This window comes from Gracilinanus agilis, chromosome 2, assembly GCF_016433145.1.
Source record: "Gracilinanus agilis isolate LMUSP501 chromosome 2, AgileGrace, whole genome shotgun sequence".
Classification (NCBI taxonomy): Eukaryota; Metazoa; Chordata; class Mammalia; order Didelphimorphia; family Didelphidae; genus Gracilinanus; species Gracilinanus agilis.
This window is the reverse complement of record NC_058131.1, coordinates 106669447-106683606: the sequence shown is the minus strand read 5'-3', so window position 1 is coordinate 106683606 and position 14160 is coordinate 106669447. Positions and strand designations below refer to the sequence as shown.

General features: G+C 35.4%; 1 protein-coding gene across 4 annotated transcripts in view; it reads left to right on the top strand.

Moving 5' to 3' along the window:
* PPP4R3B (protein phosphatase 4 regulatory subunit 3B) overlaps positions 1-14160 on the top strand; it is an 85069-nt gene that overhangs the window by 54555 nt on the left and 16354 nt on the right. For 3 of the 4 annotated variants that reach the window (XM_044663351.1, XM_044663349.1, XM_044663348.1), the window contains exons 8-10: positions 6182-6313; positions 6876-6978; positions 7777-7818. In XM_044663351.1, coding sequence (XP_044519286.1) covers positions 6182-6313; positions 6876-6978; positions 7777-7818 — 277 coding nt within the window. The remainder of the gene's footprint in view (positions 1-6181; positions 6314-6875; positions 6979-7776; positions 7819-14160) is intronic. The other variant, XM_044663350.1, reaches the window with a different exon arrangement.

Genomic DNA, 14160 nt, shown 5'->3' with positions numbered 1-14160 from the left:
ACTGCATTTCCATTTTGTACAATATGATATTCATCCACAAAATCCTGCAATATAGTGAAAACTATGCAATACAGAATTGGTTGTTTTGTGTTTTTTTTTAACTCTGTGATACAATAAAGCCACAATTGGTGAACCACGACATAGGGAGGAATAACTCTAGTATGTTGTTTCTTTTTCTTTTCTTTTTTTTTTTTTTAACAAAGCAAAAAAAAGGAAAGCTCTCATAACCAATGGATCTTCCACAGCATTACTTTTGACAGAAATGATCACCATCAGCTTTTTCTCTTCTAGCATCATGCACATAAAGTAACACTATGCAGTGCAATCCAGTATTCTTGGAAATCCAGATAGAGCAAAATTATATGGAAAAATTCTGATGCTGAACACTATGTTACACATTTTTACATTTTTTATTTGAAAATAAAACATAACAAAGTCTGTCTTGGGTTAATCAATTTTGCACATATAGTTTAGCAGTTCACTTCTATGGCAATGTTTTAAAACTTCAGAATAAATTTATCAAGTTAGAAATTTTTTTATTTTATATATTCAGTGCCATCAGACTAAGACAGACTTAGAAAGGATGAATATAAAGATAATTTTTATTCTTTTACATTTGGCCATTCTCAATTATAGCTTTCATGCTAACCTCCCCTGAAATCTAATCGGCAAGTTGGAAACCCAAGTGAACAGGTATTTCTTATTGAGTCTTCTAGTAAGACTCTTGACACATTATATATGAGTCTTTGTATATTCATTCTCTAATCCATCTTTAACTGTGCTGGCCTACCATGTTGAGCCTTTTGTTGTATTAATTTTTTGCATGAATTTAAGCTACTTAGGACAGAAACTTACTTGTCATCTAAATTCACTATTATCATCAGATTCTCCTTCCACATAATTAAGAGAAACTAACCATTGATCTTATGGCATTTGAAGAAGACAAAATAAAAAATATATTCCCATCAAGTTGGCTTTACAGATGATTTTGGGGTTTTCTTGCTTGTTTTAAATTTTGACAGAACCTAGATTCATATTCTTTTACTGCTACTTATAGCTATATATGACTATAGGTGAATCATTATCCTCTCAGACCTTCAAATTACAAAAGGCAGATAAGCCTAGAATTCTGCAGGTGAAGAGCTTATCCTATCTAGGTAGGGAGACAAGATTAACAGATGTGAAACAATTATAAGATAGCCTAAATGTAGCTTATCCTTAGAGTAAAAATTTGGAGACATATTCCTGTAGTATCATGACTTTTCTCTAGGCTCCTGATTTGATCACCACTGCCATCTTGCTCCTTAACACAGAACTTATGCTTGTATCTGGAAAACATGAAGGCCAGCTCAGATTCATGATTAACCCTTCAACCTATATTGCCTCACAGCTTTCTTTAAGCCGTTGATATATGTCTTGGTTTCCAGCAGCCTTGGAATATTGTTAGATTCTTGAAAGTATCTCAGTTCACTTTTTAATTTGGTTCAACAGACATTGATTTATTAAACATTAACAATGGATTGTTTGACTAGTGCTGATGTTATTTTAAAAAGTTTATGCCTTCAAGGAGTTTGTATTCTTCTGGATATACATCCTACTTTAAAATTAAATAAGAACTTTTCTCACTCTGAGGTATAGATCGTCCACATTTCTTTTAAGAATGATTAAAGTTGTATATAAAATATAATGAAGGTTGAACAGTGCTCAATATTAATCTAAACACCTAAGAATTTTGAATAGGTAACAGAAATTTTGATTTAATTCATTAGGATCTTACAGCTCTGCTATAGGCAGAATGCTGCATGTTCCTGCAACCATCTGTAGTATTAGAGCATATACTAAATCACTTTGTGCCAAAAGCTATTTCTTTACTGTATCAGCACTGAACAGATTTAGGAACAGACAGTGTACAATGAAGAGAATTTAGGATTTGAAGTTAGAGGACCCAGATTTTAATCCTGATTATTACTTAGTAACATGGATGACCCTGGGCAAATGATATAATCTCTCTAGGCCTCTGAAAAATGAGACTTGGATTATAAGATTTCCAAATTCAGCCCTTCCAACTCTTTGTCTATAGTAAGAGTGGAACAATAATAGCAAACAATAAAGTAGTCTTTTCATCTCAGAATTTCATTCTCATAACCTCAACTCAGTTTTCTAAAAGTTGGCCCTAAATTTTTATCTCCAACTTTGTCTGGTCTCTCAAACTTTGCCACATCTCCCAAATGTTTATTGAACATTATCACTTAGATAATCCAGTTAGTTCTAACTCCATGTCTAAAAGTGAACTTTTCACTTTATTCTCCAAAGCTAGTTTCTCTCTCTCTCTCTCTCTCTCTCTCTCTCTCTCTCTCTCTCTCTCTCTCTCTCTCTCTCGACATCTCTCAGTAATATAATCAGTTATCTAAGTTTACAGCCTTGGGTTCATTTTTAAGTTCTTCAGTCTCCCTTCCTCATATCTAATCATATAATTCTGTTTTGGGTGGGGAGATGGGTTATCTCCTGTAAATTTAAATGTCTTTTACATTTGTCCTTCCATGTCTCATTGTAATGTGGACATAATTCTGGGTTCTCAGAGTTTGGTAGTGGAGTACAAGATATGGCAGGTTCTCCCAAAGTTGAAATTTTGACTGAATTTTTTGATGGACCTAGACTCTTTAACTGAAGACCATCCTAGCTAAATTTAGAAAAGCTGACACACTGGCCACAAAGGAATGATTTTTTTTTTCTTTTAGTCTAAATAACTCAGTTATAATGGAATTGGCATCCTCATTAATCTGAGGAAATCACAGATCCTTGAAATAATATCTCCTACACCTATTATTCCCACTACCTATGCCTATTTTGTGATCAGGGTATTCTAGTAGCTTCCTAATAAATATTCATTGTTCCAGTCTCTTTTCTTCCTTTGCCCATGCCATGTACTATTCCCTGATTAATAATTTCACCTCCACTCAAAAATGCCATTGACACTTTGTTACTTATAAAATAAATTTTAATTTTAACCTGGTATTCGAGGTATTCTTTAGTTTCAATGTAATCTACCTTTCCCAATTTACTCTCAACCCATTAAAAATAACAAGTCATATAACTACTTTTGCATCCTAATGTAATGAGCTAATGTACTTTAACATGTACTCTTCCAGTCTTATCAAATTGTTCTTCATATGTGCCATGTGCATTCCTTAGTTATTTTTTCTCATATTGTGCCTCCTCCTTTCTTCCTACATGTTTTAAGACCTCTTCTTTCTTTTACTTTGCCTGCTTTTGATTTTCTTCTTGTTGTCTTTCTTAAATCCTCACTTTTTCCCCCTGCACTTCCTATTTCCCTTTTCTGGAGGCTTAACTAGGTGGCTTTTATTTTAAGACTTAGGCCAAAGAAATCGTTAGGCTGTGAATTTTTTACTAGATTAATAATCTTGTAATTTTAGGAATAACCCCTTATTACTATGCTAAATATTTTACTGTAGTTCTAAACATCCCCCCAGATAAAGGGAATACTAATGCAATTTATTTACATAAAAATATTCAAATAAAAATTCTTCTCACTAGCCATTTATAATTTTAAGTGGGACTTGATCCCAATCTAGTAATTTCAGAAGAATTTTTTAGTCTTGTTTACAAATATTGGATAAAGATAATAGTAGCCCCAATAGAATAAATGATTATGATCCATATTTAACTAATCTACCCCAAAAATTTTTAAGTGTTTGAGATGTTGTAACATTCACATTATATAGAAAACTTATTTACTTAGGTTTTAACTTTATATATTCATTAATATATCTCCAGTAAAATCTATGCTAATCATACCAAAAGGAGCACCAAAATAACAAACATTTATTAAGTGCCCATTGTGGGCCAGGCCTCGTGCTAAGCCCTGAGGATATAAATAAAGACAAAAGTACTCAAGGAACTCACAGTCTAATGAGGCAGACAAAATACAAACCAGGTACAAACAAGATATAAGGAAGGCACTAAGTTTAAAGAGAACTAAGAAATGCTTATTGTAGAAGGTGGACTTTAACTGAGACTTGAAGGAATTCAGGAGATGGAGATGAAGAGGGAGAGAGCTTGGGGGACAGATAGCTAGTGAAAATGCTTAGAAACAGACAGTGGAATGTCTTATTCAAGGAACAGCATGAAGTTCAATGTCACTTGATTGCAGAGTTCATAGAGAAGGAGCTTAAGGTGTTAGAATACTGGAAACATATGAAGGGACCAGGTTGGGACAAACATTAAAAGCCAATCAGGATTTTGTATTTGAATACTGGAAGGAACAAGGAGCCATGGAAGTTTTTCAAATAGGGGAGTGATATATGGTCACATACAGCTGAGTAGAGTATGGACTGAACTGAGAAGAAACTTGAGTCAGACCCCCAGCAAGCTTTTGCAATATTCTAAGCAAGACAGAGTTCATAGAGGCGGAGAGTAAATTATAAGAAGACTGGAATGATAGGAAGGGGATAGGTTAGACTTTAAAAGCTAACTAAGATTTTATATTTGTTCCTGGAGGCAACAGAAAGACTCTAGATTTTATCAAATAAGGGATGAGTTGGGGAAGGGAAGAGACATGGTCAGTCTTGTACTTTTTGGAAGATCCATTTGACAGCTGAGTAGAGAATAGACTGAACTAGGGAGAGACAAATCAGGGAGATTGATTAGAAGGCTATTATAGTCTAGACATGGACTAATGAAGGTCTGCACTCAGTGGCAATGTCAGAGGAAAGAGGCTTATACTAGAAATAGAAGATAGAAATGACAACTCGACAGCTGAATGGATTGAAGGGAGGTGTAAAGAGAGTGAGGAGTCAAAGATGATAACTAGGTTGTCCTTGGTAACTAAGATACTGGCAAGTACCTTTGTTAGGTTGAAGTTAAGATAAGGAGAGGTTTTAGGGAGGAAGATGAGTACAGTTTTGGAAATGTTGAGCTTGAGATGTCCATGGCACATCTGATTCAAGATGTCCAATAGGCAATTGGCAACATGAATGTAGAGATAAGAAAGAAGATAGAGCTAGGCGCATTTCTCTGAGAACCATCTGCATAGAGATGATAATCGAATCCATGGTAGCTAGTGATATCACCTTAGAAGATGGCCTAGGACAGAGCATGCCCACAGTTAAATTGAGTGAGACCTGAAGAGACAGTCCAGCAGGAGAAACTGAGATGGATTAATCAGGCAGATAGGAGAACCAAGAGAAGCCAGGTAAGGAAAACCTAATGAAAAGTATCTAGGAGAAGGGTGTGATTAACAGTGTCAAAGTCTAATAGACAAATCAAGAAAGATGAAGATTGAAATACATTAAATTAAGCAAGTAAGAAGTCATTGGTAACTTTAGAGAGAATAGTTTTGGTTACATGATGAAGTTAGACTTCAAGTCTACAGAGAATAAGAAAAAAGAAGTGAAGACACTGTTGTAGGTAGCATTTTCAAGCCAGGAAAGAGAGTTATAAAATGCTAGCTAATAGATAAATGGGTTGAATGGGGTTTTTTCAGGGTGAGGGAAATGTAGAATTTTTGTAGGTAGTAGAGAAGCTGGTAGTAGGCAGAGAAAGATTGAATATAAATGAAAGAGTGAGAATAATAGAGGGAGCAATATTCTGGAAAAGATGGAATGGAATGAAATCACCAAAGTAATATAAAAGCAATAGATATTAATGTGAACCATGGAAGGAACTATCTTTTTTTGCCCCCTGGGGTGGGGGTAGTATTATCCCTAATACTTCACACAGGCACATAGCATGAGACTGCAAGAATCTGTGTTTGGGGATTACACAGTTTGTGATAATACTCATTAGTCTACTAAATTCATAATAAAATCCAGAATGAGAATGTTAGCACTTTTCAGGGAGCAAAAATTTCAGGTAAGAGATTTTGTTGTTTACTTCAGTGTATGTTGTAAACTATGATTTGTTCTTGTGGTGTCTTTTCCTTTGAATAGGTTAGAGGATTGGGTTGTTTTGTTGGGGGAGTGGGGATTTGTGTTTACACCAGAGTCTGAAGAAGTAGAAAGAAATTGAATTAAGTCCTTCTCTATTATTTCATTGTTACCTGACTTCATTCTGGTTGGTTTTTATTTTTCAGTAGTGTTTAAAATATGTATATGCATAAAGATATAGATTTAGATATTACATGTTTATTAAAACAGTCTAATTGAAACATGTTTTCTTTCAGGATATCCTTCTCATTAATGTAGTAATTGAACAAATGATCTGTGATACTGACCCTGAACTAGGAGGAGCTGTTCAATTAATGGGACTGCTTCGTACTTTAATTGATCCAGAAAATATGCTGGCTACAGCTAATGTAAGACAATATCAAGGGGTAAAAAGCATTTTTATTGTCTAATATAGTTTTGCCTTAGAAATAGTATGCAGCACTTTCTTGAGAATAATGTGTATATCTGAGCATATATAGATTGTCATTTCAAGATTCTCACTTGATGATTATTAAAGTTAAAATCTAGGACTGTGATTTATAAAAATTTAAGATATTGATTCCTAAATTGCCCTTTCCATAAGCATACTACCTGTTAATTTTTCCTTTCTTGGCTTTTTATTATATAAAACCAAATTCCAAATATATGTGAAAATGCATTTAGCTATTTCAATATTGTAACTTGTTAGGTATTACTTATTCTTAGATTGTAAAATCAACATATATAAAGAACTTTGTAAATCTTAAACTATTACAAATTATTTCTAGCAGTAAATTTTTAGTTTTTTAGCTATAACAAAATGCTTTAAATAGATATATCATATATGATATTTTGGATAGTAGTATAAGCTAACATGGCATGTGTTAATTCTTAAAGTTGCTTGTAAATTATGATGGTAATAAATTTTCACCTTGTTCTTTTCTGTTATAGAAAACTGAAAAAAGCGAATTTCTAAATTTCTTCTATAATCATTGTATGCATGTTCTTACGGCACCACTTTTGGCTAATACTTCAGAAGACAAATGTGAAAAAGGTAAGCGTGCATGCATGCATCTGTGTGTGTATGTGTCTTTAACCACTGCTTTTGATTCTCTTACTAAAGATGAAAAAAACAACATGACTATAAGCTATGTCTCTATGACATTGAATTTACTTGATTCTTTATGTGCCAAGAAATCTACTTTTGGACATTTCTTCATCTGCTTAGATTGATTTAAATGGCTCCTAAATGTGTCTATTGAATTATATGTTAAGTAGGGTTGTCTTAGGAACAGTTTCGAGAAAAGACTAATGCACCAGGAAAACTAACATACCAGAGTTTCTGGAATTCTGTGGTTTTATAATTGAAAAGGATCCTTGAAGCCATCTAAGACTTTGACTTCTACCTCAATTAGAATCCTTCTACATTATGTATAGAATGATCACCCAAATTGTGCTTGAAGATCTCTAATGAGAAGGAACCCCCTGCCCTCTCAGGCAGCCCATTCCATTTCTGGATAACTCAGGATTAAAATGTTTTCCCTTATTATTGAGCCTAAATTTTCCCCTTTTTTTATACAATTCACCTCATACTCCTAATACTATTCTCTAAACCTGGGGGGAATAGGGGGGCTTTATCAAGTTAATCTGTAAGCCAGATAGAGGGTTAAGAATATTTTGGTTTAATTTAGAGTGAATAAAAAAGCATAAAGATTCCATCAAATTTCTGCTTAAATTCTAGAATGTTTTTGTGACTTAATTCTTATTTTAATTATTATATTAATTTCTACTTGAAATTGTGTAGAGAGCTTCTTTATTTTGACTAAAGTATTCTGACTTATTTTTTCATCAGATGAAATAGTTGGCTCTAACAAAAGTAACACAATTTGCCCTGGTAAGTGAGAAGTTTATTTTTTTTTAAATAGATTCAAAGCAATATGCTTGTGTACAACATTTATATTAAATTGTTGGTCTTTTTTTCTGCATTTAAAGTAAGGTTTGGAAATTGATTGACTTTTTTCTTTTGTTACCAAGAATTAAAATTTCTGTTCCTTCTGTGGAAAAGGAGGCAAATGCAATGGAGATTTCAGTTATCTTTGCTTTTTGTGATTTTTATACTTAATTTATGTTGTTTTCTTGTGAAAATGGTTTGTCTGGTTTTTTTAAATAGATTATTGTTATTTTGAAATCCTATGTGTAGACCTGCTTTTCTTAGGGACCTGAAGCCACTTTTTGCCCTTTTTTCCAAAGTAACATATTAGGTATTCTACACATATGTAAAACAGTACTTTTTTTTTATTTGGAATAAGCAAAAAACAGTACAAAATTATGTCAATGTATTACTAGTACTTATTCCTCAACAAGACTATTAAATAGGCCATATAACTGATTCTATAACTTCAGACCAATCTTTTCCAGTGTTTGGGCAGAAAGGGCAATAATATCTACTTTTGTGCCCTTCTGATTTGGGCTGAGCATGACATTTAATTAACATTTTTAGATATCTTACTGGAGTAGGATGTTACCTTAAGATTTACCGATGGATAATTTTGTAGATAGTGTGTTCTGTTGGTATTGTTTCATATAAAACAGATTAAGTATGAGATAAGATGGAATTAATGTTTTAAAATGTTATTAATGGCCCAAAAAAACATGTTGTTCTCACTAAAAACATCATGTGAATTTGGGAGAATATGGAAATATGTATTGCATGAAAACCCTGGTATAAGCTATATTACACTATTTACTGCCTCAGGAAAGGTGAGAGGGAAAGAATCTGAATCATAAGACATCAGAAAACAATTTTCAAAAATTGTTTCTATATGTAATTGAAAAACTATAAAAGAAAAAAATTTTAATCCACAATGTGAACCAAGAAATTTAAGGAAATATGCTTCACTATTAAAAAAAATAAAACAAACCTGTGTATGTCCTGAGAGATAGAAAGGACATATGAATAGCTGTTAGTAATTAATCATTCCATTAATTTGCAGTCAGAGTTAGCTAAGCAGGTAAAATTATTTTAAGTACTTTTCATGAGAAAAGATGCACAACATCAATCAAATAATAAATCTTACATTTCGGTGCTCATAGCTTTTCCATCTATTGTCATATTTCTTTGTACAAAATGAAATTGTTTCCAACTCTAGAAAGTTTTTAATATTAATTCATTCTGTGTTTCTTTAGATGATCCTACCTAATGAATGATAATCATACCTTAATTTTTCTATTCATGTTTGTATAATTTAGTTTTAGTATCAGTGTGAAGAATGGCAAAAAAACAGGCTGAAAAGGAAGGTTGAGGCCAAGTGTAAGGGTGAAAAGGGGGTTTTATGGGTTCAATATATTACATATGGTCACCAGAGGATTGAACTATTATCAATCCTCAATTGAGAATAATCTCAAGGGGCAGCTGGGTAGCTCAGTGGATTGAGACACTTCCCAGCTGTGTGACACTTGACCCCCATTGCCCACCCTTACCACTCTTCCACCTATGAGTCAATACACAGAAGTTAAGGGTTTTTTTAAAAAAAAAAAAGAAGAAGAAAAAGAATCTCAAATCAAAATTGACTTTTATGGAAATTTATTTACATGAGAAGAGAGAGAGGAAGTATGGAGATAAGAATCTATCCCACTGATTAGACCTGGTAGATCTTAACCCTCAGCCAAGGGTTAAAGGGCCTGAGGCCAGGAGGTGAATGGAGCAAACTTCATTCACGGAGTCTATAAAAGGAAGTTGCTTAATAGAAGTTCAGGAATATTCTGTCTTTAAACTCACCTTGTGGAACAGTCTCAGGAACCAGCAAAGCTCCCTCAGGTCCCCTTCACCAAACCAGCCACAGCCTCACTCACTCCCCTCCCTCCTTGGAAGGGCCACATATACATCACTTCCAGTGCCTTCCCTCAGCCTTTGTGTCCAATCACAATAGACGCTTCTCATAGAAAGCGTAGGGGGAGGTGCATTGATTCTGATTCTTTACTCACTCTAGCACACGTGGGTTAGGACCTCCCAGAATTGGAAGGTGCTCTCACCTTTGGTGATTAAATCTAAAGATGGGCAGTGTAGACTTAATTTAATTATCATACAAGGATTATAAGGGCTAATAGGGAGCCATGTTCATTCAGTGGCTAGAAAGGGAGGAGAATGTGACCAGACCTACACTTTAGGAAAATCACTTTTGCAAGGTATGTGGCAGATGAATTGGGATGTGGAAAGATTTGAAAAAGGAAGAAAACTTTTGCTGATGACCTGGAGTAGGACTTGACTGAGTGCTGAGGAAGGCAACATGAACAGATTTTGTGAAGGCCAAAAATGACGTGATTTGGCAGTTGTTTGATAATGTGGAGTAAAGTGCTGAATTAAAGATAGCTCGGAGGTTATGAGCTTTAGTACTGACTAAAAAGTTATTGGTACCCTTGATAAGTTTGGAAGTTACAGAAGAAGGATAGGTTTAAGGATAAAGAATGTAATGAGATCTGCAGTGTGGCTTCAACCCATCCATGCCTTGCTCATCTATATGACTGTCTCATTAAAGCAAAAGATGAGCAGAACTGTTAACTAGTCACTATCCTGGATTGCAATGCCTGCCCTCCCATGGACACCTATTGAAGCCCCTGGTGATCTGGCAAGGGAATTTTCCCAATGGCACCTGCACAGCTGTTGAGGGAGCCTATATATCTGTAGGTTATAACTTCCCTGAAGGGCCAACTCCCAACATACATAGGAAGAGATTGAAATATATGACCACTAGTGAAAGGTAAGTGTAGTTAGTTATATTGGAAATATGCAGTCCATTTCCATGCTGCAGCTGATCACATATCCCTCGAAATCATTCCAGGGCCCCAACTTTGGAGGCCACTGCTGTAGAATGTAGTTCAGTGTTGTAGATGATTTAACTCATTAAAGGTAGTTTATTTGGAGTATCATTTTACTTATCTTGGGTGTCAACTCCCTGTTCTATAATTAAAAATCTTGGTAGGATCATCTTTGTCAGATAATCTTTGAGCTTTAGCATTCTTGACGCAATTCTTAAAGGACTATACCATTATTTTGTATTCATCTTCAATGATTAATCTTTATTACTATTATCTGTCTATATCCTTTAAAAATTAAGTTTCCCTATGTATCCACATCTTTCTCTTCAGACAATTTCCTTCAATCATCATCTTTAGAGTTTTTTGCTCTTAGTTGTCAAAATTTCCTTTTTGAGAGGTTACTTCCTCTGAAGAGTTTTAGATCATAACCTCCTAACTGTCCTTTCCCTGAAATTTTTATAATCTTTGATCTTAATATATAGGATGCCTATCAGACTATGCCTGGATGGAGTGAACAATTGCTCCCAAGGTTCTATCATCTATCTTCCCCCTCTCTTCTTTGTGAAAATCCAATTCAGCATAGCTTTTCCTTCTGGTAATTTGCTTATCAAGAATGAAATTTTCATTAAGACAGGCCAGTAAATAATTAGTTTTTCTATTTTAGGCAGAAAGAAAGAGATCTAAAAGATGTCCATATTATTCTTGTGTGCCAAGTTTGTGTCTTGAGATACTTGAAGAACATGGTTACCCAGAGGAAGCCCTGATTAGTTCTCAAATAATACAGAACATGATCAAACAAAGCTTGATGATTACTTTCAGAAGTGTTCAAAGCTTGGCTGTACCCCAAATTCCCAAAGAAATCCATGAGATAGTTCTCACATATCAACCCAAATTCAAGCCCTCATACTTTCTCACTTGGACTATTATAATAACCTCCTATTTGGTCTTGCTTCAAGTGCCTTCCCATTCCAGTCTATCATCTACCACCATCAGTGATTTTCCTAAAGCACACAATATTTGAGTACATCTGTTCTCTCCACCTCACCCCTATGATAAATTCTATAGACTCCCTCTCTGCTCATCACACATAAAACTCCTGTGATGTTTAAAGCTTTTCACAGTATGTCCTCATGGTAACTTTCCATTCTGGGTATATACATTATTCCCTCCACTGCTTCCTCTTTAGTTAATATACTGACCATCATGTCATTCCTCAGACCTGATGCTCCATTTCTCATTTCTGTGCCTTTACTATTACTATTACTCCTTATATATCCAAGATAAATATTTTCCCACTATATCTTTTCCTCTTGGAACTGCTGGTTTCCTTCTGTAAAATTTATATTAATATCCAATAACTCCAAGTATTATATTTCATAAGATTTATTAGTAATCACTTGAAGTAAAAGAAATAAAAAAACAAAGTACAAAACTTAAGTATGACCACTTGAGTAAACTTCTCCTGCCTGGCACTCACTCAACCACTACTGCCACATTCCCAGGAGAAGAGAGCTTGAGGGCAGAGCTACACAAAACTTATATTTTCCCTACATTAGTTACATAATGTAGATACATAAGTGGGATGCTGGGAGAGCGAGTCCCTGGGGATAAAATTCTAATTAAACACTTCATTATTTAGCAGAAGCACCACCTTCAGCGTGACGCCTTTCTTACTTCCCTCAACTGCTAATATTTCCCCCAGATGTTACCTTGCTTCTGCCCTGTGTGTGTTTTCCTTATACCTATTTTCATGTAAAGAATGTTTTTTCATTAGGATGTATGGTCCATGAGGGCAAGGACTATGTTGCTTTCATCTTTGAATCATCAGCACCTACCACAGTACCTGGGCATGTTGTAGACAACCTAGATAGTCTAGAGCAGTGATAGTGAACCTTTTAGAGGTGGAGCGCCAGGCCCCAATACCACATGCTGGGAACACCCTGCACCCCCACCCCTTACCCCACACAGGGGAGGGAGGAAGCTATTCCATTGGGCTGCTGAATGGAAGGATGAGTGAAGTGAGAAATGTCCTCAGTGAGTGTAGAGAGGGGGAGGGGAGTGGCCCAAGTGCTCTGTTCCCCTCCAGCTCTGCCACCTGTGAGCCTCTCACCTTACCATCTATGCACTCCTGTTAGACTATTGGGCAGAGGGGTAGAGGGTGTGAAAAGATGTTGTCAGATGTGGTGGAGCAGGGGAGGGGGGAGCAGCTCTGCCTGAGTACCTCTGTCTTCTAGTATTGAACTTGGGGAGGGAGGGTGGCCAAGTTCCCACAGAGAGTGCTCTATGTGCCATTAGTTCACCATCACTGGTCTAGAGTGCTGAACCCCAATTTTTTTATAACATTTTTCTTTTTCTTTTCTTTTTTTTTTTAACTGTCAAAGACTGAGCCACCACACTTGAATTCTTAACATTACAGTTCTAGGTGTGTTATAGAGAATGTAGAAGCGACACTAAAGAAGATTTCCTAGCACCTTGGGAGGGTCCCTGTAGGAGACTTGCAGAAGGATATGAACAAGAGTGCCATTTAGAAAAATTGTGAGCTAAATCGTTAAGGAAAATGCTGACATGGATGAAATCACAAATCCATTTGAGCAAGAGTAAAAGTAATAATACATTGTAGTATGGTACCAATACAAAATAATCAAGAATTCAGTAATAAGCTATTACCCTATACAGCCTCATCTTAGAGCAAAACTTTCATAAAAGATTTTCTTCATTTATTTCCTCATCTCTTACCCTCTTTTCAGTTCATTGCAACTAATTTCAGACACTAGTGCTCTGCTAAAATTATTTACCATTGATATTCAAACTATTCATTCGCGTGATCTTTTCTCAGTCTCCATCCATTTTGACCTCTGCTTTTAACACTGTCAATACTCTCTTCCATTGGCATCTGAGATAGTGCTCTTTTGGTTATTCTTTATGTCTGTGTACCTCCTCTCCTGAATCATTATCCTACTACTGCTTACTGCATGTGGACATTTGTTGTCAGAGCTGTCACATCAACTCTTTGTGACCCCATTTGGGGTTTTCTTGGCAAAGATATTTGAGTGGTTTGCCATTTTCAATCTCCCCCATTTGTTTTACAGGTGAGAGGCAGGGTAAAGTGAATTGCCCAGGTTCACACAGGTAGGCTCTTTTCTGAGCCCTCTTCTGTAACTATACATCTCTCAGTAAGGGCTACACGCATATTGATAAGTTTTTTCTAGAACCTCCATTTTGGGAAAGGATCTAAGCTGACCTTGACTCTCCTTGTGGCCCTCTTCCTGGCCTCCAGATTTCAAAACTATATCTTAAGTTTCTTCCTTCCCACCTCCTTTTGCAGCTCTTTTTTGTGTGTTGTCTTCCCTTCTTAGAATGTAAGCTCCTTGAGGGCAGGAACTATTTTTTTTGCTTGTATTTGTATTCCTGGTACTTGGTA